The sequence below is a fragment of the Doryrhamphus excisus genome, linkage group LG1, assembly GCF_037039965.1.
Source record: "Doryrhamphus excisus strain RoL-2023G ecotype Guam linkage group LG1, RoL_Dexc_Guam_v1.1, whole genome shotgun sequence".
Taxonomy (NCBI): domain Eukaryota; kingdom Metazoa; phylum Chordata; class Actinopteri; order Syngnathiformes; family Syngnathidae; genus Doryrhamphus; species Doryrhamphus excisus.
The window spans coordinates 3,570,304-3,596,750 of record NC_136357.1 but is presented as its reverse complement, the minus strand read 5'-3'; the positions used below and the strand labels follow the sequence as shown (position 1 = coordinate 3,596,750).

General features: G+C 38.8%; 1 protein-coding gene across 2 annotated transcripts in view; it reads right to left on the bottom strand.

Annotated features, from left to right (window-relative positions):
• furinb (furin (paired basic amino acid cleaving enzyme) b) overlaps nucleotides 1–25,881 on the bottom strand; it is an 88,051-nt gene extending 62,170 nt beyond the window's left edge. Inside the window, exons 1-2 of one of the 2 annotated variants that reach the window (XM_058074692.2) lie at nucleotides 25,222–25,267; nucleotides 16,397–16,669 (exon numbers count right to left, since the gene is read on the bottom strand). In XM_058074692.2, the coding sequence (XP_057930675.2) occupies nucleotides 16,397–16,570 (174 nt within the window). In that variant the 5' untranslated portion in view covers nucleotides 16,571–16,669; nucleotides 25,222–25,267. Of the gene's footprint in view, nucleotides 1–16,396; nucleotides 16,670–25,221 lie in introns of both variants that reach the window. The other variant, XM_058074693.2, reaches the window with a different exon arrangement.
• Nucleotides 25,882–26,447: the final 566 nt, after the last annotated feature.

Sequence of the window (26,447 nt, the reverse complement as noted above, 5' to 3'; positions counted from 1 at the left end):
GTTCACTTCCTGCTTTCCATAATACAGTTTAAGGTTTTTTAATTTTTTTTTATTTTTTAAATACATAATACATAATGGGTACCATAGTAAGTGTCAATATAGTGATATATATAGCACATCATGACTGGTTCAAGACTCTTCATCCTTGTATTTAGCAAACATCAACTGCTTGTATCGTTTCTTGAATTGGCTCATCGTTGTGCATTGTTCGAGTTCCTTACTCAATCCATTCCATAGTTTGATTCCACATAGTACGAGAAACAAAGATGAAAAGAAGCAAAGGAAAAAACATAGCCTAACTATTCTTTGCAACAAGAACCACTTCTATCTCCAATATCTATTCTTTCTTACATGTTTGTTGACAGATATACATATATGAAGGCTATTTCTCAGAATGTTGTCTAATAAACATCAGTTAATCTTTCAACGGGTGTCTTCATCTTTCAGTGGATGCAACATGCAGACAGAAAGACTAACAAAAAGTAGCTGTGCTAGTGATTCAACACAAAGGAAATATGTGAAACATTCTCACCTCCGTTTTTCTGACCTTCACTTCAAGGGCTCAACTCAGAATCACCAAAGCTGTCAGCACTTTTAAACACACAACAACAACAAAAAAGAAAAGAAACCCCACTAGGAAAGAAAAGAAAAGCAGCAGTAAATGCAATATAATGACCATGCCATACACTTCTGCACTTTTCTCAGATGATGTTTTTTTTTTAACTATGTCTGGATCTTTTGACACCAGGATATTATTAGTGCAATGAATTATACTGCTCTTTCCAAATCACCTGTGCTAAATTAAGTATGCGACAAAGGTCTCCGTGAAGGTTGGGCAAGCTGACCATTTTCAAAACTGAAAAAGTGAATTGCATTCCTATGTACAATGAGCTCCTTTAATGGGGATTCTTCTTTCCTGTCTGTAATCCATACACCTGAGTGCTGTTAGTAAGCCCACTTCATGGCTAAGACTTTATTAAGTCATTCCATATGCAGTAGGTTCTGTGTCATTGGCTGGCTATAAGGACAAATATATAATGTCATGTATTGCTGTCTGCCAGTACACATCATCAGTTTCGTAGTTGCTTTGTCATTAGCCACGTATACATGGACCCAAATATTCCAATTCCATTCGGGTTATTTGCTCAAACGGAAAGAATGTAACCTTTGTATACACCTCATTCCGAAAGAAAAGTGTCAATCCGAATGAATATATAATCGGATTCACAGGGGTGGAATATTCCTTTCCCCAATCCGATTGAGGTATCCGCTCAAACGGAAAGTTGTCAGACTGCGTTCTTCTTCGTGGTGTTTTTCTTCTTCTGTTGTTTATTGGCGGTTGGCAAGCAGCTTTCGTGTGCATTAGCGCCATCTGTGGAACAGAATCTAAACCCTTCTATACGCCATTCACAAGTCCAGTTTTATTAAAAAAGAAAATACATATCTATATAAAACATGTGCCGAGCTTAATTATAAAATCTTTTCCTGTTCCTGGGTGTGTTCTTTCAGCGAATGCTGAGATATGACGAACACGCAGCTCGAGACGTTCTTCGATTTAAAAAATGTAGGCGAACAATCGGCACTGGACTGAAAGTTTGTTTTTGATTCAAACTAAATTTCAAGACTGGACGAACAAAAAACTGGAAATACGGAGTTATTCCAACAAGGAAACAAAAACTCAAAGTCGGTATCACGTGATGTTGGTGTTTACGCTTTACTGCGCATGCCCCATTGACTATTCTGGTTGATTATAGCGGCGCATGTAGACACGCGATTGGAATATTCCTTTCGATGTATACCATTGATTTCGGAAAGATTCCATTCGGAAAGAGAAAAACTCCTCATGTAAACGTAGTGTGTACTGTTTCACTAATTGTAAGAAGTATTATACAGTATATCAATGTGTGTCCGGAAAAAAATCATTTGGGCCTGCTGGTTTACATGAATAAATCTCTAGACCTCGAATAGAAGATGTCTTTTTCACCATTTTCACCACCATACATTTGGTTCAACACAGTATCTAAATAAGGGATTGGGATATAATTGACCCCTTTTCCAGTGTCGCTGTTACACGCTGGTTCGGAGTAGATATTCAGAGCTTTTGTTTTCGATTGTCAAAAGCACCACAGGGGTGCTGAAATGGGAGTTGGGTTTTGTGGGTTCAACGCTGGCTCCAAAAGCAGTATGGGCTGCGTGGTGAACCTGAACGGCATAATGATGTGGGGGAAGAGCTACCTCGAAAAAGTACCTGCTTGTTACATCCATTTCAACATGATTTGTTTATTGTTGTCAATGAGAGAGTCACAGCAGACTTCACGTTAGTCTGCAAATGCTGAATTTTTACCTTCCAATTATGCAAATATAAACATTTGCATAATTTTTTGGACCGTCAAGGAGGATTATGAAAAATGAAATTTGGATATTTCTTTATATAAAATCGCCATCTGTTACAAAGGAGAGTGTTTCCACCACATGCACACTTACCAAATACTATTCTCCAAAATAAAAGCTTGAGTATAAACTAATTACTTTGCATATTTCAGAAAATAAACATGAATTCATTCTGTGGCTCACACTGATGTCGATTTAGTTATTTCCAGATCAGAGCCGTAACCTCGTGATGTAATGACATGGCTACCCACGATAACGGAAAGCCAAACCTGTATCAAGTATAATTATGATGCAAATCCCTATTTTGAACCATGCACACTGCAAATATAACTGACAATCATTTGTCATATGTCATATGACAACGAATGTCTCTGCACTTAAAGCCCACAACCCAAACTTGATGTCAATTATTAGTATTTTATCAAATGAGTAAAAGGTTCATACTAGAACAGGGGGTGCCATATTGGTTAAATATCAACTCGTATTGCTTATGCCTCACCCAGCAAAATAACTGAAAAATCCAGCAATGAAAAAAAAAATGCTTATCAAATACTAACAATAGACTCACATAGAAACCACCAGAGCCTTGGTTTCCTTGCACAGAGGGCTTAGTGTAAGCCTGCACCAAATAGGAACTGGGAATAACAGTATTGAGTTCTGATAACAAGAAGGACTGTTTTAGAAAGTCAGGTGCCTCAAGAAAATACAAATAGAAAAACATCTTTACCAGCACTAAACTGTCATCTTTAAATCAGAGCTTCTAAACTTATAAAGTAAATAGATTTACATAATGCTGTATACCAGGGGCAGGGAATAGTGTGGGCGATATGGACCTTAGCATATATCACAATATTTTGGGGGGTTATCACAATATGACAATATAATAAAACGATATCAAATTTAAATTCAGCTTGTAGAGTCTTGTAGTCTAGCTCATTTTTACTATTTTTCCATGTCAAGTCACAGACCGCAAATATGACCTGGCGGGCAGCAAATGGCCCGTGGACCTTGAGTTTGAGACCACTGTTGTAGACATGTGCCATTTGCTATTCTTCGTACATACTTCTCTGTGACAAAACTGAAAACAAAAGAGACCACTGCACTTATGAAGGACCTATTTGCAAGGTCCCATGATAGCCTTCATAACAATGATAAATTGCTGAGCACTCAGCCATGCTGTACGATATGAGAAGGGCTCCGAGGACCTTTGTCATAATCCAAATGGGAGTATACTGTTAAATATTTTCTGCAAAACATAACAATATTAATATTATAAATCTATTACATATATTTCTTCATCTCATAGATAAAGAATATTACATAAATCATCCTACATCTTATGTCCGGGTTGCCATCTAGCTAGATGTATACTTGATTAATCCCCAGCAGGGGAAATTCATGTGTTCGGCAGTACATGAAAATCATAAACGATACAATAATAAACAACAGACACAATATACAGCAAAATACACAGTACCACAATATCAGTAATGCAGCTTTTTGTTTGTCAGAATATTTTCATATGTTCCAGTAACATACACAATAAAAATCAAAAGTACCATATTTCATTTGTAATCTGGCATTTGTCCAACAACATATGCAAAGTGGGCACCCCAGTTTACCTCCATAACTAACCCCCACCCACACAATGATAAGTCTTGCCAAAACACAGTACATACTCGTGTAGAACATGCCATGCCAAATGCTATCTGAATCTTCGAGAAGTTTGATAGCTGCTGATTCAAATGTTGGCCAATACCAACTTTTTAAAAATAACTGACAGCGTACACTATCAATGTTCTAATCGTATTTTGTTGAAAAACGGTGAAACAACAGTTTTAAATGCACGAAGTAGTTCTCCCAAATAGAAATGAACAGGTTTCCGCCATAGACATGATGTAAGCCTCTTACCAAAAATAAAGTGCATTGCAGAATTATTATTTTATTTTATTTTATTTTATTTTATTTTATTTTATTTTATTTTATTTTATTTTATTTTATTTAACTATTTTATTTTTTTTAACTTTTATTTTATTTAGCTTTACTGTTTACTTTACTGCTGTTTACTTTAGTTTTCACTGCACAAAACTCATTGTTTTGCTTCTGTTGCCTTTGTTTTTTGTACTGGACTGCTCATGGGTTCATTCATACATTAAATAGTAGATACGATTGGTGGATAACATTTGTTCGATACGTAAGGATCAGATGATCTTCACAAAAATCTACATGGATAGGAAACTAATTTGGATGCCATGTGTGCTTTCCAATTTAATCTTTTCGTTCAACCAGTCAGTGTTCATCAAGAATCAACTCAGTTTTGTCAAAAGGGAAGACTTCAGAGCAGTAGACCTTGCTACCGTTCTCTTTAGTCTTTTTGTTCCGTCATGCAATTTCAAAGAACGCAATTCAAAGAAACCCTTATTCATTTCAATTTTCGAAAAAAGCTGTTCATACAGCACCTGTGCACAAAAGTATCCAGCATTCATCCCTGACTTTGAGCAATATTCTTTCCACAAGGCAGTCATATATACTGTATGTAACTGGTTTTAAAATAAGGAGTATGATGACACAGGATTTGCTCAAACTTGTGAGATGTATTTGTAGAATGTGCAATCTTGCAAATGGGGGCAGCCATTGTTGACTATACTGTATGTCACATAGTGGGGCAGCAATGTGTATTTTTCTTGAAAGCTGCATATGTATTTTAATGATGATGGAAAACGTGTAGTGTATTGGCGAGGGCTGGGGATCAATACAAAATTGCTCGTTCGGAAAAAGACTGACTTACGGACACTAGGCTTGGGAATACATTCATGACATTCATTTTCTACCGCTTTTCCTCACAAGGGTCGCGGGGGGTGCTGGAGCCTATCCCAGCTGTCTTTGGGCGAGAGGCGGGGTACACCCTGGACTGGTCGCCAGCCAATCACAGGGCACATATAGACAAACAACCATTCACACTCACATTCATACCTATGGACAATTTGGAGTCGCCAATTAACCTAGCATGGTTTTGGAAAGCCCACACGGTGTGAACATGCAAACTCCACACAGAGATGTCCGAGGGTGGAATTGAACTCTGGTCTCCTAGCTGTGAGGTCTGTGCTCTAACCACTCATCCACCATGCCACCACATTCATGGCATGATAAATTCAAATGATATAAATTTGGACAAAGTTGGAGTTTAAGTTTGTGAGTTTGGATCTGGGCGGCAACAAGAATTGCCAACCCTGCCCGTTGCCCCCGTCCCTGCTGATAATGCCAGAATGGAATAGAGTCCAGCCTCCCAAGAGGACTGGTTCCAGAGCCCTTGCTGTACGTCAAGGAAAGTCCTGAACTGAACCACCTCAGGCTCCTTCTCCATCGGCCAAATTTGATTGTAGCCAACAATCAAATTTCCAAGGTCCTCGTTTCCGGCAGCCACCCAGCTGCTCATGGGAGGGGGGACCCATGTTGCCTCTACAGGCGGTGTCCGGTCATGACCCATGGGTACAGGCCCGGCCACCAGACGCTCGCCATCGAGCCCCACATCACCAGGGCAAGCGAAAACCAAATAGGTAGATAGACATAAAATATAAAATATACATATTAGATTATAAAGAGGACAGATTTTTACATTTTTTGATTTTATATTATTAAATATACTATGATGACAATAAAAAAAACGAATAGGCCTGCAACAAGTCACATTCCTTACAAATTACACTGAGGAGAGCTTTAACCAGAATACTGCGTATCTTTCCTATTCCCATTTTTATTATACTCACTGTTCTACTTTCTCTCTCTCCTTGGAAATAACTGCACAACACAGTTCCAGTGACATTTCCATGAAACCAGCAGCTAGCACCATCTGCCACTTGACAGCAAAAAGGGCTGTTGAAACGACTGGATGTCAGGTGTTCCTGGAGCGCCATAGTCAACAACATTCTAACAGATTCAAGTTTGGTTAAAGGGGACTTATTATCCTCATTTTGTATTGAGTTGGGGACTCCTCTCGAGCAGCTATACACATGATAACCAGCACAGAAAGCAGCACCAGCACCTATTTAAATGTATTTGTTAGGATTTCCGCAAAAACGGCCTGTATAATGTATTGCACCCACGGCCCGCCTCCAGGCACGACCACTCCGCTGTGGTTGGAGTTGATAATAAACGGCGATTTATCTTTTTAAAACGTCCGTTTTTAACATACATCCCGAATCGGATCCAGAAGTAGAGACTGGACAGTCTGAAGTTTCTCAAGAAAACAGGTTACTTCGAGATGTCTCTCAAAGGTAAGTAGTTTTAGCATTATAGCGGTTTTCTACAGCATCTGTAAAGTGTTTTGTGGGACTTCCAGTGTGTAAAAAAAATCAGGCTATGTGAGGCTATGTGTCACGTTCCGTGTGGCATCTTGGTCTTCGGGTCAGTTTTTTTTTGCAACTAGCGCACTGATTGTACAGTAAAGTCTCGTTATATCGATATTGTCGGGAGTTGGAAAAAATATCGATATAACCGGACTGTCGATATATCCGATCTTGCGCCGAACTGCATTAAAAGTGGGCAATAATGCACTTCACATTGTTCTATAGTATAGAACAATGTCGAGCAGCTTAAATCAATCTTTGCTTAAGGATTTCAATACCAAAAAATAACATGGCGAACGGCTGCTTCCAGTCAACTTTATTTTTCACACTTCCACCACCAGAGCACAGCACACACACCGATTCCCGCACTTCCTGGTTCACAGGTCATGCTCAGCCCGCCCCACATAGCTGGCCAAACACATGCCTGCAACAGAAGAACCAACTGCATGTACATATGAAAAACAGTGATTATTGCAAGCGATAAAAAGATATCTGAATACAACACAATTCAATACATGTATTTGTACGCTTGTGTCTTCGTTGGAATAGGTGTGTATGCTATGTCAGTTGGTTCTTCTGTTGCAGGCATGCAGACCTCAAGTGCGGGAATCGGTGTGTGTGCTGTGCTCTGGTGGTGGAAGTGTGAAAAATAAAGTTGACTGGAAGCAGCCGTTCGCCGTGTTCTTTTTTGGTATTGAAATCCTTAAGCAAAGATTGATTTAAGCTGCTTTTGTATCGATATAAGCAGACCAAATTGGCTGGCGGGAGATGAAAAGGGCATCGCAGTAACCGGATTATCATAATAACCGGGTATCGTACTAACGGAACTAATTATGTCATAAAAGACTAGAAATTTGCCAGGAAATGAAAATAGTATCGTAATAAGCAGTAATTCGTTATAACCGATATCGATATAACGAGACTTTACTGTAGTTGTAACTAGCATGTCAAGTTTAGCTGTGTACTCTTTAGCTGTTGGGTCATTGTTTATGCTGTACTGTGTTCCCTCGCTATATCACAGTTCACCTTTTGCGGATTCACTGTTTTGCTTTTTTTTTTACAGTGTACCCACGTATCAATGTGTTCTTCTTCCTTGTGGTGTATTAGAGCAATTTATAGGTGTTCTGTTCTATCTGTCTATGATTGTATTTACTACACCCTGGACTGGTGGCCAGTCAATCACAGGGCACATATAGACAAACAACCATTCACACTCACATTCATACCTATGGACAATTTGGAGTCGCCAATTAACCTAGCATGTTTTTGGAATGTGGGAGGAAACCGGAGTACCGGGAGAAAACCCACGCATGCACATGCAAACTCCACACAGAGATGATTGAGGATGGAATTGAAGTCGGGTCTCCTAGGTGTGAGGCCTTGGTGAAAACCACTCGTGCAGCCAATTTATTATATCATTTTTATTATAAAGGTCCATGACCATAGTGAGTGGCAGAGGTCCCCAATGTTTATCTGCCAAATGTATTTTAGATATTTATCGTTTGGTTGTTTTGTACAACCGAGTTGGTCAATTTTTATTCAAAGCTTTTGGAACTAAAGAATCGGCATAGAAAATAGATGGAGATTCAGAATATCTTCAATGCCAACCCATTTGGTTGGTCTCACAACTCACGGTAAAAGGTCATAATTCTAATTAAGATTTGTGCTTGTTACGTTGTCTTTGAATGTGACACAATATAAAAAAGTAATTACAACTCAGCACCAATTTCAAGGCGATAAACGACAATTTGACATTGGATTCTTCATAGAGTATAGCGTGAGTGAAATAACAGAGGCAGAGGTACCTCGTGACTAGACTTTAAAAATGCCCTTGAAGAGGAGACACATGAACAAAAGCAGACGATGTGAAGGCAAGAGTGACGACATACAGTCTCAGAGGACCACAGATCAGTTTGATTAACTTCTATTGTTTCTACACACACTCTATCCCGTCTGCTCCTTGACTCATTCAGTCAGCCTTTCACCTTTAGCAAACACTCAATTTCTTTTTTTACAAACACATTTTGGCTGTAATGTGCTTGGAAAATTGGATCTCAAATGTTTATTCATATAAAACAGAGCGATGTCTAAATAATGTTTTTAGCGGGTCTAAAGAGGTCTGTGCCTGAAGGCTACATATAAAACAATAATGCATTTCAACAAGATGCACCTGTGGGATGAGCAAGGGTACGTTCCTAAAAAATGATAACGCACAATACTAGAGACAAAACAGATAAAACAAGTTTTAACCCTCCTCTTGTGTTAGGGTCGGCACCGACCCGTTTTACATTTTAATGCATAAAAAGAATCACATAACATTTATTTATTGCATCAAGGCTTTTTGACTTTGTCAGAAAACTCTATTTCAACAGAATAAAACCAAAAAAATAATTTTTACTGGTTGAAATTATGACCACTGTATTGATAGGGTCGGTTTCGCCCGGTTATAATAATATGACTATAAAGCAATATTTTGAGCCATAACTGAAATCACAAGTGTACAATTAGGAGAATTCACTCATTTGACTGGCTGATTTCACATTTACAATTTGGATCATGGAAAGAATGGCAAGAAGTACAGTGAACCAAGATCTGGACCTGTTCTGTTGCTGAAAACAAGAACATTTTCTACCTTTTTTTTACATTAACATTATTAAAATATTCATTCATTCATTTTCTACCGCTTTTCCTCACGAGGGTCGTGGGGGGGTGCTGGAGCCTATCGCAGCTGTCTTTGGGCGAGAGGCGGGGTACACCCTGGACTGGTCGCCAGCCAGCCAATCACAGGGCACATATAGACAAACAACCATTCACACTCACATTCATACCTATGGACAACTTGGAGTCGCCAATTAACCTAGCATGTTTTTGAAAACCCACGCATGCACGAGAAGAACATGCAAACTCCACACAGAGATGGCCGAGGGTGGAATTGAACCCTGGTCTCCTAGCTGTGAGGTCTGTGCACTAACCACTCAACCACTGTGCCACCCACATTAATAATATGTGGGTCAAAATTCATTTTAGTTCAGTATTAATTTAGTGATTAATACTAAAATGAGATGAATAATTAAAACTAATTGATTTAAGAGATATGTTCTATAGCTCTCAGTAATAGCCAGGTAACAAAATAATTCAATTTATTAATATGATTCTTTTGAGGTTCATTTTACCATGTTTGGAAATTGAAATTGATAGTGACTTAAAAAGGCCTACATGCCCACACCAAAACCATTAAAACCAACATTTCAATGGATGAGGAAGCCTAAGAAGGTAACCAAGACATAAGCAGCAAATTTAATGGTAACTTATTGTTTTTAGTGTATTTTATATCTGATTTAATACATGGATCAAAACCGACCCGTTAACATAAGAGATGATACCAGAAATCTAACACAAGAGGAAGGTTAAACATTTCTTGCAGCTTGATGAAATTGCTGATAAAATGATGCTGGTAGCAAAAGAGCAAAAAAAAAACTGCAAAATAAATCTATTTACTGTACCTTATTTGTCGCCGACTGATAGCAAATGAAAAAATCTTTTGTGACAATTTCTTTTACTCGTTGATGAACCTGTGAAACACTTTCCACACAATTGATCACAGGAACGGCGGCTATTACACGAACCTCCAGTCGTATGAGTAGGACATTGGACACTGTGGCGTTGATTTAGACATGAACTACTTTGTGACAACCTCTACTGAGATTTGTGTGCCATGTACAAGACTTCACAGCTTAAAGTATTGTGGAACTAGAAGACAGCAACACTCACACTTTTCAGCTGCACAATACCGCAGAGTATTATTTATGCGTAAAACTAGGAACATTTCTGAACAGGAACACACAGGAGAGAAAACAAGATTCAGGGACACATATGAGGTACCAGAGGAGGAAGAGATACTTTGATGTTCTTTTTAATAAATCATTAGGTAGCTGGGCAAATAGATAACAATATACAAGCACACAAAAAGCTTCCCGGTTGCTTAAAGGGGGCTCTACATCAGGGACTGAAAAAGTACTCATGACACCAAACATTTTTTTAAAAATTACATTGAAAGGTCTATTCCTAGGTGAGATGTGTGCTGGAAAGGTTTCGCAAAAACAGTCTCTTTTTGGAGTCTCGAGCAGAATGTGGCAGTGATGCGTGGCAGGCTTTTACTCAAAAAGTCGAGCAGAAGGAGTATGCTTGTTCACCTTTCCAAAAGTCCCAATTCGCCGTGATAAATACAAGTGCAACCAATGCAAGCAAAACGGACACCGTCAAGATTCGTCGGTATCGAGGACTATTGTTTTGATACTATTCCCAAGTTAAAAAGTTTTGGAGTGACTGTATTGCGGGAAGGTGCTTCTAACTGTGAAAAGACAAACATAGACAAACCCCAGAAGACGTTTAACTGTGGAAAACCATGACAAGGTGACAGTAAGGAAATTCATACAAAATAAAACAGTCATGAGTTTCCCTCAATCACGGCTCACTTTTCTTGGAACATAGTCTGTAAATATCTCTGTGTCAATCACTGCCTGCAGCAAAACATCATTCCTCTTTGTTATTATTATTTATGGGGTTTTTTTGTGTGTGTTATATCAGATGACAGTCTTCCACTGTCAGCTGGTGTTCATATCGCCTTGACGATCGTCATTGGCTGCCTGGTCATCAGATTCATCAAATGTTGTTGTTCTGTTGCTGATCAAGATATGGCTGAAATGTGTATGGTCTCATGCCCAACGCTCCCTAAAACACTCCTTAATTTTCTTCTACTTACAAAAAAATCTTCAGTCAAAAATGTCTTTTCCCACTCCGCTGTGCCTCCATGACTGGAGTGGCAGCCCAAAGGGTTCTGTGTGTGACGTCCCAGCACAGATGGCGGCGGGTCAGGAACTCGGATGGGGGGGCATGTCAAAATAATTTTACTCCTATTCTCGTATTTCGTTTATTTATCTCTGACAATAGTATGACAAAAACATTTTATTAAGTGAGTACTTTCATTTTGTTATTGTTTTTTTGGTGTCATGAGCACTATAGCGGGCGGCACGGTGGTCGAGTGGTTAGCGCGCAGACCTCACAGCTAGGAGACCAGGGTTCAATTCCACCCTCGGCCATCTCTGTGTGGAGTTTGCATATTCTCCCTGTGCATGCGTGGGTTTTCTCCGGGTACTTGTCCATAGGTATGAATGTGAGTGTGAATGGTTGTTTGTCTATATGTGCCCTGTGATTGGCTGTCGACCAGTCCAGGGTGTACCCCGCCTCTCGCCCAAAGACAGCTGGGATAGGCTCCAGCACCCCCCGCGACCCTTGTGAAAACTATAAAACTATACTACATGCTATAAAACTATAGCATGTTGCTTTAATAGAATACTCCATACACCTCAAGTTGTTTACAGGGCAAATCTGCATTCTTCTCGTCTTGGCCAAAACACTCAGATTCCGCAGCATGGTCACCCAAACACATCTACTATGTTGCAATGGGTCAAGGGTCAAGGGGTGGCTCCAGCTAGCTACCTGACCCCCACCTTAAGATAACTTAAAACACGATATCTTCATATTATGGCACTTCCACATCATGTAGAACAAGTGTAGTGCAATATTTCAAACATATAAATTAAGCTTGAAATGTTGGAAAAGTAGGAAAAGTGCCCATTTAAAGAAGCTACAGGAAATTACACTTTATACTGATTTTTTTTCCAGGCTGAAAGTTTGAAATATACTGAAATCAAACTGTCAAAATCAGTCCAAGCAAACTGCCCTGAAGACCCTTGGAAGCATCAGTTATTTCTGCACAAGAACATACCAACTCAAACCGCACGGGCAAAAAACGATTATCTGACACATCTGAAGACCACACAGTGATTTGTGGTTTTTGGTTTTTTTTTTTAGTTCATGTAGTTCATTTGAAGTGAATTGGAAAGGAGACGGGAGATTGACCAGCAGGGCAGTGGATCAAACTGTTGGCAGAGGACCACATCGAGAAAAGTAGGCAATGGTCTTGAAACCTTGCCAAAATGACTAAACCGCATGGAACAACGAGTTTGCTCGATTTTTACAGCGGTGATGAAATTAGAACTGCAGAGTTTTGATTCTGAGATAGCAAATTTTAGATCTCTATAACCGGGTTTCTATCAGTGTAATGCAATCATGGCAGGTGGTGCAGTTGCAGCTTTATTGCAATGGCTGTATGAAAGCACAGATGTAATGTATTTACTACTGTATAGCTAGCCCGTTAAAGATTGGTTTTCTGTCGAGTCATTGTCATCGTAAACTATATGTACAGTCACCACCTATAACGTTCTAAAGACCGCAAATTTCTCCTACTATACAACTCTGATCTGCTGTAATTCCGTATAAATTCAAAGGCACTAGTTTCTTGTCTTGACACTATTTCAAGCCCACCACACCCACTAATATAGACTCATATGGACCAATCTCCTTTTTGTTGCTCCCTCAGGTTATCTTTCACTTCAAAATGATATTCACCAGCAACTTCCTCCTTCCTCCAACCACAGTGCATCCTTGCAGCCCCTTTGCCCATGAATTCCTTTTCTCAAAGGGACCTTCTGCCTGCACAAGACGGTCACAATGTAAATAAACAAACAGCAATTAGTTACTGTTAGGGCTGAGCGATATGGACCAAAACTCATATCCCGATATATTGAGGTTGAATATTAATAATATATGATATATATCCCAATATTTTTTCCACAAACTGAATTAAAATAAAAGTCAAAGCCAAATAGCAGCTGAAATAAAATACAATATTCTCTTTTTTAAGATAAATATATAGGGGTTCATCCGTCTTTACATAGCAACCTTTATACCGTCTTTTTTGCTGTTCACTCCCGCTATGCAGCCTCTCCTCCTCCGTGCTTAAAAGAAATATACTGTATATGGATATTTTAATAATCTCAATATATCGCCCAGCCCTAGTTACTGTTTATTAACAGTTTTCCATGCCTATAGGCATGGAAAACTGTTATTGCTAAGCTGTATACAGCTTAGCAATAACAGTGTTACCTTCATTACTCCTGTGTCAGTACGACCTCACAAAAAATGATTAGATTCATGGAAACGTTAATTTCACACATACACAGCCGTTTAATTATTGGCTTTTTTGTCAGCTGGCAAAAACAAGGTGCATAAAACAAAGAGCAGCATACACTTTTTTTTATGTTGTGTTTGACCATTCATTTTCATGTTCTTGCCTGCCTTCTTGCATGGACAGCTCATCTGAACTCATCTGCCAATCCAAGCCATCAGCGTGCCATTTAGACCCCCTCCCTGCTGGCTAAACCTGCCTCCAACTCTCACTGGTGCACCTCATCACGACTGTAATTCACTCAGCTCTCACCATAGCATTTTTTTTAGAGCTGTTCTCAACTATAAACACTCTTTTCAAGCTCACATAAACAACATTAACCGGTCTGCCTACTTCCATCTATATCACTTTCGTCCAATCCATCGTCCAATTCCACTAGTTAGCATCCCAATGAAAGCGGACAAGTATTGTAAGTGTTTTTGTTTGTGTGTAGTGGAAATTGTCAGTAACAGTTTTTATGTGTGTTTTTTTCCTATAGCCTGATCTGCCAAGCACACAGCAACATTATTCTCTACCTGGGGAAAGGGAGCATCTTACCTTGTTGACAGAGTAGAGTTCCGGGGCTCTGTGAAATCAATGCGCCAAGTAAACAAGTTCCGGTCATGTTTGAAATCATCAAAGTATGGCAAGATACTGTAAGTATTACGTGGCATCATGATGCCAGTTAGGATATATTGTGGGCAATTGGACAATATCAAAAAGTAACTAAATCTCCTGGTTCTGAAAATATGCACAATTAAACACAAGACACAGTCATAGTTTGACCAGTCGAACAAAATTTAACTGAACTATAATAAGCAAATCTACAAATACACAAAGACCCCATTTGGGCATTTTTGGGCAAAGCAGTGAACAAATAATCAGCTCTGTGATGATCCCGTAATCACATTAGTGATAAAAATCCCATTACCTTCTATTATACATCAGCTCCCTCCAGCTTCCCTCTGGAAGTACCACCAAGGATGACAGTGAAATGACTAAGACCTTTGCAGTCTAATCCTCTGGCTTCACAAAGCCTTGCATTCCCTCACATAACCCCTCACTGTACCATGACTGCACTGTCAGATATCCTGTACATCATCCTCACGAGCACCTACTCAGAAGCCACAGACTAAAATAATAATGCTTATTTGTGTGCCTCGCTGAGACAATGACTGAAGAGGCCCTCTCCAAAAATATCATGCGAGACATTTTGCCCAGTAATATAATGCAGCGTCATTATCTTTATTCCGTTTTTATCCAAGAACTCTACACAACATATCGACTATTTAACTATTACTGCATCTCATTACAACTCTATTCACATTTTTGGGAAAATGTTAATTCGCTTTTTGTCTCTGCACTCACATCTGTTCTTTTGCATGATCATCTCAATAGGAATTTCTGCGTCTAATAGCCTTCCAAATCACAATTAAATGCAAATTCTTCATCAAGATGGCCCTCCTTCTCATACTTCAGCTTCCACATCAAAGTTCCTGATAGTGATGAAGGTCAAATAATGCAGGACTGGCCAGCCATCAGACATTAACACTATTGAGCATATTTGGGGTTAGATGAAGGACAAGGATTAGAAGATTAGAAGAATGGGAACATATGTCAATATGACCATGACTATAGCATTCAACATATCAGCGAAACATATGCACAGTATAGCAATCTAATTTAAGTTAGATGTGATTAATTGTGATTAAATATGCCATTAAATAGAAGTTAACTATGGGCAAAATTAGATTAAATATTTTAACTGATTAACAGCTCTATCTAGTCATGCAATGTTTGATTTTTCTGTAATATTCACTGTATCTATTTATATTTGTTTATGCCATTTGTACTCTTGAATTTCTGTATTCTTATTTGTTTGTTATTTAATTAAGTTATTGTTCAGCATGACCTTTAACTTTACTATTACATTTTGATCATTCATTTTCTTTCACCATTATAATAATTGGTAACCCGGTAAATGTTAAACATTCCTCACAAGAGGTGAGATTAAATAAGCTCTGATTTTTCCTTCTCCTTTTTGGACATATTGAACTGTGCAAGTGATTACATACCATTAAACACAGTGTGAATATGATACCTTAGTGGGGAACAGATAATAAACTCAGGAAAACGATTCTTACTGACCAACTTAACAATATGCAACATTTAACATTTGATTTATTCATGATGATTTTCTTCAGTGTTGTCACTGACATGACACAAAGTGTAAATGTTTATTTTGGGAGTGCGCATATGGGAAGTATTTCAAGTAAATGTTTGGATACATTCTTAGTAACAAAAACAAAAACAGCTGAAAATTATACGTATGTAATGACAAAGTGGCCATTGGACGAAACTTGAAAAGTTCACGTCACTCGTCCAAGTTAGTACTTTCTGAAGTACTCTAAACATCAAAGGAAATGCAGTTCTTGGCCATAAATTAGCCACTCAAATGTAGCATGCAGGAGGTTAGATTGTTGTGAAAATCGTATTGTAAAAAAAAGGGATGTCTTTTGCAAAATGTCTGAGATTGAATGAGTATGAATGAAACTCAAGCACATGCAGATACACTGTAAGATCAACTTACATTGCCATGGTTGATGAAACCGTGTTCCTTTGCAATGCGGTCAGCTTCCTCAGGGCCCCCGTTAATATGGACAGCCCAATCGTTTGTGTAGATCTCTGCAGTACCAATCCAATTTAGTTCTGCTGTCAGGACAAGGACTGTCCATAAGTGCAGCAGAGCCACCTGGGCATCCATGAAAAGTAGAACACAGGGGCAGTGCGTCCGTCCGTCTATCACAGTGTCCCGGGCAAATTGGAGCTTCACTCCCTTGTGGCAGAAAAGTGGAACAGTGGCCTAGAGTTGACAGAACACAGAGCAAGCTATGAAGACAAACAGTCTTGTGTGCCTTTTCGGTCTGAATTACCCACAAATGCACAAAACCCACCTAGACAGCATAGCCTCAATATTTATGAGGCCATGGTTCCTAATTCCTAGAAAAATGTCTCCAAAACAGCAGGGTAGAAATAGGGAGATTTTAATGGTCACCTAAAGGGACCTTCTGCCTGCACATGACGGTCACAATGTAAATAAACAAACAGCAATTAGTTACTGTTAGAGCTGAGCGATATGGATCCTGATATATTGAGGTTGAATATCAATAATATACAATATATATATCCCAATATTTTTTCCACAAACTGAATTTAAACAAAAGTCAAAGCCAAATAGCAGCTGAAATAAAATACAATATTATCTTTTTTAAGATAAATATATAGAAAAAGTTTAATATAATTCAATATTCAGTGCAATAATGCGGCACTCTCTCAGTCTCTCTGCAGCCAGGTTAACGCTTCCATCTCATGTTCCCGATGACGACTAACCATAAACATGGTTCATCCGTCTTTATACAGCAACCTTTATACCGTCTTTTTTGCTGTTCACTCCCGCTATGCAGCCTCTCCTCCTCTGTGCTTAAAAGAAATATACTGTATATGGATATTTAAAAAAATCTCAATATATCGCCCAGCCCTAGTTACTGTTTATTAACAGTTTTCCATGCCTAAAGCTTAGCAATAACAGTGTCACCTTCATTACTCCTGTGTCAGTACGACCTCACAAAAAATGATTACATTCATGGAAACATTAATTTCACACATACAGCGCCATTTAATTATTGGCTTTTTTTGGCAGTCGGCAAAAACATGGTGCATAAAACGAAGAGCAGCATACAATTTTTTTAATGTTGTGTTTATTGCTGCGTTAAAAAAAGAAAAAAGACACAACACAAAAAACATTTGTGCAATTATTAAAAAGGGGAATGTTATTAGAATGAACATGTTAGGCAGCCAAATAAAGGAACAGACAAATGAACAATTCTGAGGTCACTGTACCAGCCATTACGAGCCTTAAAACAACAAAAACAGAAGTGGGTCACAGGCAGGGTTGCGGGAGTAATGCATGACAAAGAGCCTTAACAAAAAAGTGGAGGTATCAATGCAGTGTTTTGGAAAATGAATACATACAAGCGTGTATACTGCAACACATTCTCACCCAAAATGAAAAAAAAAAATACTTCATGTGGACAAATGCAGGGACTCTCCACTCTTGCGATATACAAAGCCCTCAAACTAAAGTAACACTTCAAAATTCAAGCAATGGTCGGTGATGAAAATTCAGCATTCAAGATTAATGCAGTGTGTAAGTTTGAGAGCCTGTGAAAATGCAGGGCGTAATAAACAATCTAGCTATGATAATGCAGGCCTGACTGCGTCCGGCTATTGAAGGGCTGAATGTCTAAGCGATTCCGTTGCCAAAGAAATCATGCGGCCCTAGCGTTATTTCCATAAAGAATCCATGGGGTTGTTGAAAACAGATTGAACAGTAAGTATACATCATTTACAAATGATACAAATTAACTTGCATGGCACACAATGAGAATTTTAATCATTTGTGATACCTGACCTTACAGTAACAGCTCAGCTGAAGTTCACCAAAATGATGAAAACTACATATACTATATATTTTATTAGTATATTACTATTATATTATTGATATAACAGATCGAAGATGATCAGAATTGAACACATTATGTTGACTCATGTTATCAATAAAACCTCTCACTAGTCTAACACTTAAAAAAGAAAACAATTTTAAGCATGAGTGAATATCCAATTTTCATCTCCAGAAGGGAACACAACTAGGATTTGCCTCTGGTCTCACATACTTTCCCGTCAGTGCACCTAAAAGCAACCCCAAGTATGTATCATGCCCTGCATATATAGCACACTACATGAACCTGACGCCAACGGTGATAAAGATGAAGAATTTAAGAGCTGATAGTTGACTCCCACACGCCCCATCTGTAAAATGTAAATGCCCTGAAAACCACTTGATCCACAGCTGCTCCTGTGCAACTGATTTTATCGACATACCTTGTGCAGTAATAAAAATGTTAATTTGAAATGTATGTCAATACTATTACCATGTACAGTATGGTTGCCGTCAATGATGGAGAAATGGAAAACATGAAGCTGATATTTGTTATCAGTGTTGCAAACTTGGAGACTTTGTCTCTACATCTGGTGACATTCCAAACCGTCTTAGTGACTGACATTTGAACATTTTCTCAAAATCAACTAGCGAGAAATCTTGTGACTTTTTCGGTCTGCAGGTATTTGTAGAAAGCATGTATTGTTCTGCAGTAGGGGGGCTCATTACGTCCATCGTGAGCTACTGGTCGATCGCCAAGGTAGTTTGGGTAGATGGCGTAACTGAGCCCGCCACATGACTGGACCCGCCACTCGACTAGAATGGATGAACCCACCTGCTTTTTTTTTTAATATTTACATTTTTTAACAAGAGTTCTCTCTTTTGCTAATGCAGCTTGTGTCCCCATCTCTCCTTTGTCTCTCTCATCGTTCTCCACCTGCCATCTGCCGCCCATACACACTTTCATTTTACACCATCGCTTCTCTCATTTCACGAGCCTGTGAGTTATACATTGCTTGGAAATAAATATGCACTGTGGTGGCTCTGGCGCTGAGATCAGAACGCGCATGGAAGTGTTCATGCAAAAGGAAAATGATTGTTAACCACTGGTATAAAACATTATTAGCCTAATAAAATAATAATTATACATCAAAACATTAATCAACTTAATTGTCAGTCTGTCAGTCACTGCGCATGTGTAAACACTAATAAATAATTATAAGAAACTTATGATACAGAATGGGAGGAGTACTTTTTGAAGTGCTTTTGCCTTGGGAGGAGATGACATTTTTCAGTCTTTCAAAAACTTTTTTTTATTGCAAAAACCCAGCTCCCAGTGTACAGATCAGTGTCATTGCCTGCGAATGTAGGCCGTGTGAATGGCTTTATTGCCAAGTGCAAATGAGACCATGCTTTCTTGAATTACCACAACATAATCCATCAACAAGCGTTATGCACAAAAATGCTCAACATGAATGAGATTATGGCTATGACAAACAAAACCAGATCTCTTCAAAACTGACTGTTCACATCTGGAGTAGGCTGACTGCGACCACTCTTGGTGTAGTTGTTGCTACACACTGGCGTGAGATGGTTCTATAGATCTCTGTCCAGAGATTAAGGATTTTTCCATGTGCATGGACATGCAGTGACTGCTAGAATTTGATTTATAACTGATCTGACCAACATGCTGAACAACCTTAACCTTGAAATGCAATCAAAATACAAAACAGTGATCAATATGATCAGCACAGTAAATGTTTTCAACAGAAATATGCTCGATCCTCAAACCTGCAGCACCAAACTTGACAAACTTCCAGAACCTGGCATCAGAATCTGGAGACAGTGACACTTGACAGTGCACGCTACACAGAAAGATTGACAACTATCTGAGATTGACAATCGCTTTCAAGACTTTTCTCTGCTCGGGCATGTTGCTACATTCATGAGCTATCCCTTTCATGAAGATGCTGCTAAATCTGATCCATAAGCATAAAAAATTGCAACAATGTTTCACCTGAACTCTTCTGAATTATAAAATGAGATTTTGACACAACAAACTGATATTCAACTGAAGTCCAGAGTTTATGCCCAGTTCTGGAATTTATTCACAGAGTATCCCGACATTAGGAAATGTTCTACCTTCTTGATTGCATTATTCGGCATTATTCCACATATTTATGTGAGTCAGCCTTTTTCCCACATGAAGCTCATAACGTCCAAGCACCGTTCCTGCATGACTGATCATTATTTGGAAGTGTGCTTGAGGCTGGCTGTCAGCAGCTACTGTCTGAACGATGCATTCCTGGCTGACTCAATGCAAGTCATCAGAGTAAACCCAGGAAATGACAAAAATTTAACATAGTTAATTGTGTTGTGCAATGGCTCAAAACGTGTGAGCACCCCTGTTCTGCAGTTTCTGTTCTCACTGTGCAGCAGCTGCCCCACCCCGCAGCAGTCACATGCTCTCAGTGTACAGTCAGCTACGGCTGCACACAGAAAAACAACCAATGCTTGGCTAGGGGGCTGAGCTCCTCAGCCAGGAGCCAGAAAGAATGACTCATAATAAAACTATGTATGTGTGTGAATGAGATGAATTAAAAAAAGAAAGGTATGACGTCATACCGATATATCTGATAACACTAAAACATAGCTCCGATACCTGATACAACCAAACCACCAATGAGTTGGAATTACACGTCTAATGCTGTCGATGCTGAGGCTGAGCAAATGGCGTAACTGAATGACCAGCCCTTTAACATCATTGAAGATACTGGCTTGTAAACCCCTCGTAGACATGGTTTATACTTCTGATCTATGCTATGAATATTATGTTTCATTAATAGCAAATATGTCATGATATTTAGTAATACCAAATCTACATGTGAAGTTTGTCAAATCTAACTTTGTTTGAGACCAGGTGTCTGCAAACTAAAGTTCAATTTCAGTTTTAAAAATAATAGATTAATTAATCTGTATTGATATTTAGAAGCAGCAAATTATTGGGATCGGCTTGAAAAAAAAATAAATAAAAGTATATACATCCGCGAAGTTCAGTGATATTACTGCATATGCCTTATGATTCTTTTTTTTAATAATCCTACCAGCAGACTTGCAAAGAATACGTATGAAAATATGACTTCCTGGCTGAGGTAGAGTCAAACGCAACATTACCAGCACTCTAGTGCTATTTCAGTCTGCCCCAAAGTCAAATCAACACCCACCATGTGCTTTGGGCTGCCCTCTAAAAGAAGGCACAGCGGTGTATTGCAGCTATTGTGCAGTCCCCCTGACAGGTGAGCATCCTCTCATGAGGGAGAATGGAGCTAAGTGTGAAAAAAACAGGTCTTGCATTTGTGCTCAGTCAGGACACTGGCACACAGTAAAAGACCTTTTATCTGAGATACACTGGAAATTGTACAAGAAAACTGCAAATGAATAGCTCTACAGTAAGTTCAATCTTTGCTCTTCCTGTCTATGAGCTTTGAAGAAACTCTGATAAAAAAGACTGTCTAGGGAAGAAGCAATGGTTCCATGAGCACATAATAGCCCACAGCAAGATTCAGCCAAATGTTAAACACCGTTTTAAACGTTTGCATTGTATTCTGTGTCAAACAAACTCCCCACTTTTGCCCTGAGTGATTTATGACTTACCCTGACATCATCTTCATCTTCCCACATTGTTCTCGACAACCCTTCTGGTTTGTGTTTGCTATAATATACATTGCCAAAGACATTATTGATTCTAATTGACCTGCCGTGGTAAACATTTTCCATGAATGAATCAACACGTAGGTTATCAGAGGCTTGGTCAAGAGTGAATGAACCTTATAGACAAAAAAAATGTCCACATTAGTCACATGCATATAAATCTACATACATATACATCACCTTACAAGGACACAAACAGTCCAGAATTTGTTTGGTATGTTTATTTTAACAAACAGAAATTAACATATCAAACAAGAAATCAAGAATAAGAACATTAATAAATAAAGATTCTAAATTAATTTGCCTTTGATTACAAAGGGCATTCAACGAATCAAAAAAAAAAAATTCTGATTGGTTCACGTGACAAAAGAGATCCGCAGCATCCAACGGCGCACCATCATTCTGGCAACAATATGTTGGCGTGAGCCACCTCACAAGAGATCAACAAGAAATTGTGACCAAGATGTTGTATGAGTCGTCATCTGCTTTTGCAAGAAGTGAGAACGATATTGGCTGTATTGCAAGTTTGCAAATGTCAAGCAAAGCAGCGTTGGCCAGAACTCAGAGGCAAGATCAAGCAGTAGGCGAGACTTTAAAACTGAAAGAGACAAATGCAAATCTAATATACTTTCGAAAAGAAAACTCCTCCATCAATGGAACAAACCGAACATCAGTGGTGGACTTGTGTACAGACAATCCAGCACATAGTCCTACCGACAAAGTACTGGCCCATAGTGCTGAAACACCTCCATGAGCGAACGAACGGTACATCTGGCAAGGGAGCAAATTTATTGGCATGAGAAAGTGCCCATGTGTAAAGCAGAATAAACCTGTTGCACATGTCCTTCCATCACTTCAAGCTCACCGTTATACCTTGTGAGCATCAACGTTCTGCACCTTGAAACAAATCGAGTGCATATGACTACATCCTGGTCCCGGTGGATCATTTCACAATGTTTGCTGAAGTGTGCCCGCCTAAGAATAAATCTGGAAGACCAGCAGCTGAGCGCATTTTTGAATTTTTCATCCCGGGCTTTGGCTACCCAGGTATAGAACCACGACTGCAGTCTTGAGTTTGAGAATTCTGCAGTACCCTCAGTGAAAAAGCAATGGTTGGACTGCTGCTCCGGTGACCCGACCTCAGATAAGCAGAAGATGGATGGACATTCATACCGCCAAAGATGAGTTTTGCAGAAAGTTTTGCACCTTGCTCTTACTAGTTAATAACCTTCCCATAGAAGTCAAATGCACTGGTACCAAAAAGACCACCAGTCGAACCAAGTCCGCACTGAACAAGTGACAAATATGTGAGACAACTCAAAGTGACACACGTAGATCAGATTCTAAGAACATAGCTGGAAGATATTGTCTGGAAGTTCCTGTGAAACAAAAAGAAGCAGACAAAAAAGCCACTTACCTGCACCTACCTTCTGCTCCCCAAACACTAACAGTACAGAGACATGTCAGAGTACCCGAACCTACCATTGCAGACAGGTACTTTACCCGAGAGACTCTTTAATCCAGAGAGAGGAGAGAATGCTGTCCACGTAAACGGGGCACAGCGCTGACAGGGTCAGGAGGTCAGGCAGGGAAAGAAAGTCTTAGCAATTGTTCACATACGCTAAGGGAACCCTCATTGCAGCCTTATTCTATTCACAGTAATACAGTTGACACATTTACAGCACTTTAGATACCAACACAGGATTCTTCTCATCTTCCATCATACACACCTTACACACAGAATGTGTTTATTATTGTATTAAAGGTTTAATAATATTTATTATTTTTGTATTGTTAAGACTACAAAAACATTTTGATGTTGTAAATGTCAGTGGCCATTCCTTTTTTGCAGGGGATTGTGAAGCGATGTACTGTATTTATTATTTTACATGTATAATTGAAGATTCAAGAGCCTTTATATGTGAGCATTCATGTTGGGAGTGGTATCTCCGTTCGTTTAATCACTAGGAGGCATTTCCGCCTCAGTGAGCCCTTGGTAAGGCAGGCATTCTCCTTCCGGCTTCTGTCAGACAGAAGCCAGAGAAGACAACACATCTTGCTGCTCGCCTTATCATTTCTGTGTCCTTTTTGCAGGTCAGTATTGTGTCCAATATACACATCATTGATATAATGTGTTTGCATAATATCTAAGTGAGAATTAGTGTATTGTTTATTGAGGTTGACGTTTTGTCTTGTGTACTTTAAAGGTCCTTAAATGTGCTGTGATTCACATGACAGGAGGTAGCCTAAGTGCCATAATGTGTATTGTGAGCTTGGTATAAAAAAAAGTAATGCATTTCATTTGTGAGGCTCAAACTTAACTGCAGTGTTGGCTCTTACTATGTTTCTTTAATATATTTGAAAATTATGTGTTTAGGATATTTGAGTATGTGTGAAACACTGGCCAACTGTCAATTTTGTTTGGAATTCCCTTGCGCTACATTTCATTAATATATTGATAAAACTAATTATATTTTCAAGTACAACTGCAAGCTTTGAAGTTTGAAGCATGGACATTTTAATACAGTGATAACTAAGTGATAACTCCTTTACTGTTTGTGTGGTACATTTAATGTAAATGACTAAAGTAAATGAAAATAATTGACTAAGGGGCATAGGGGCAAATTTTTTAAATTCTGTCCCTCCCTGTTAAAACCCGAAGAAGCTCACGTGACTTTCATCCACTATGTTTGCAATGTAATAATACTGTAATATACTGTATTACTGTAATACTGTAATATAGTCCAGTGGAATGAATCTAAAATATGACACAAACGGCACTTGCTTGGATCTTTTCTATTTTCCTGTGTTTGGTGACCTTGAACCCATGATAACACCCCCCCACCCACAGAGAAATCATAGTGGTTGTTACAGAAGAGCTGTAAAATTGCAGTGACAGATCTCAAGTTTAATCAGTAACATTTATTTATTTATTTGTTCATCCAACCCCCCCTTTTTATATGAGACTTTTACTAACGTGATTGTGTATAAACACAAGTCTGCTTTTCCATAAATCAGACCCACCCTCAATTTACTACTTTCCACTGACACATGTGATGAGCGAGATGGTTTGATTACGGCTTGGATAACGATGACAAATACATGCGTGCATTACGTGAACGATCTGATGGAAAGGAATTGCAAAGCAAATCATAAATATAACCAGATTAAAATTACCATCGTAAAAACCAGCAAACGAGTCTTACCTTGCACAAAGTTCAGCGAGGAGGCGAGGCGGATCGGAGCCGGTTCATTATGGGGATCACTCAAGTCCCCTGGAAGAAAGAGGTCCACCTGCAGTGAGTGGATCACATCGCCTGGGAGGCACACTGGGAACCGTTTCACCTGACCGGATAGACTAGTGAGAGCCTTGTCGGCACCGTAGACTGGGACTTGGGGCTAAAATAGAATTGAGCTTTCTGCTAACGCTTCAGCTGCTACCGCCACCCACTTCTCCATAGCTGCCATCCCCGCTGGGCACACTGTTTACTAGTAGTTTGTAGAAAGGAGAGAAAAAAACAAGACCTCATGCCTCTTTATCCCCTTCTCTCTTTTTTTTCATTCACTTGCCTTTTAACTTTACATCCATTTTAGCGATTTAAAAACACGACATATAAATGCTAGCTTGTCATCCACCGCCAACTTCACTACCCCCGGTATGATTCCATTTGCCTGTTAACTTCACCCTTCCAAAGCAATTATTTCTTAGCGTTAAACGACGTTCTTCTAATGTAAAGAGTCACGACTGCTTGAAAACGAGAAAAAAGCTCTTGGAGCGTGCACGGCGTGTATAAAGAGCGACAATAAGGGGAAGAAGAAGCAGTGTGAGAGGATGCCTGTGCGTGCAGTGACGACTGGATGAATGACAACAAAACAGCTCCTTTGTCCAGGAAATACGTCACACTCGGAGCGTACTAGACTGTAGTGCGTGCTTGATTGATGTCGCCTTAATTGCTTTTTTTTGCTACTAGAACGGCTTTTATCCTTTGAAATTTCAACATGTATATATTTTCATTGTTGGAATTTTAACTTTTGAATTAAAGCTAATGTATAACTACATTTATCTTCAGGGATTTTAATTAGTATACTAAAGAAAATACACCAAATAAATGATAAGCAACATAATCTATTCATTTTCTATGGCTTATCCTCACTAGGGTCACCAGGGTATGCTGGAGCCTATCACAGCTGACTTTGGGTGGTAGGCGGGGTACACCCTGGACTGATCGCTAGCCAATCACAGGGCACATATAGACAACAGAAAATTGAGGAATATTAATAATATATAATATATAATATATAATATATAATATATAATATATAATATATAATATATAATATATAATATATAATATATAATATATAATATATAATATATAATATATAATATATAATATATAATATATAATATATAATATATAATATATTAATT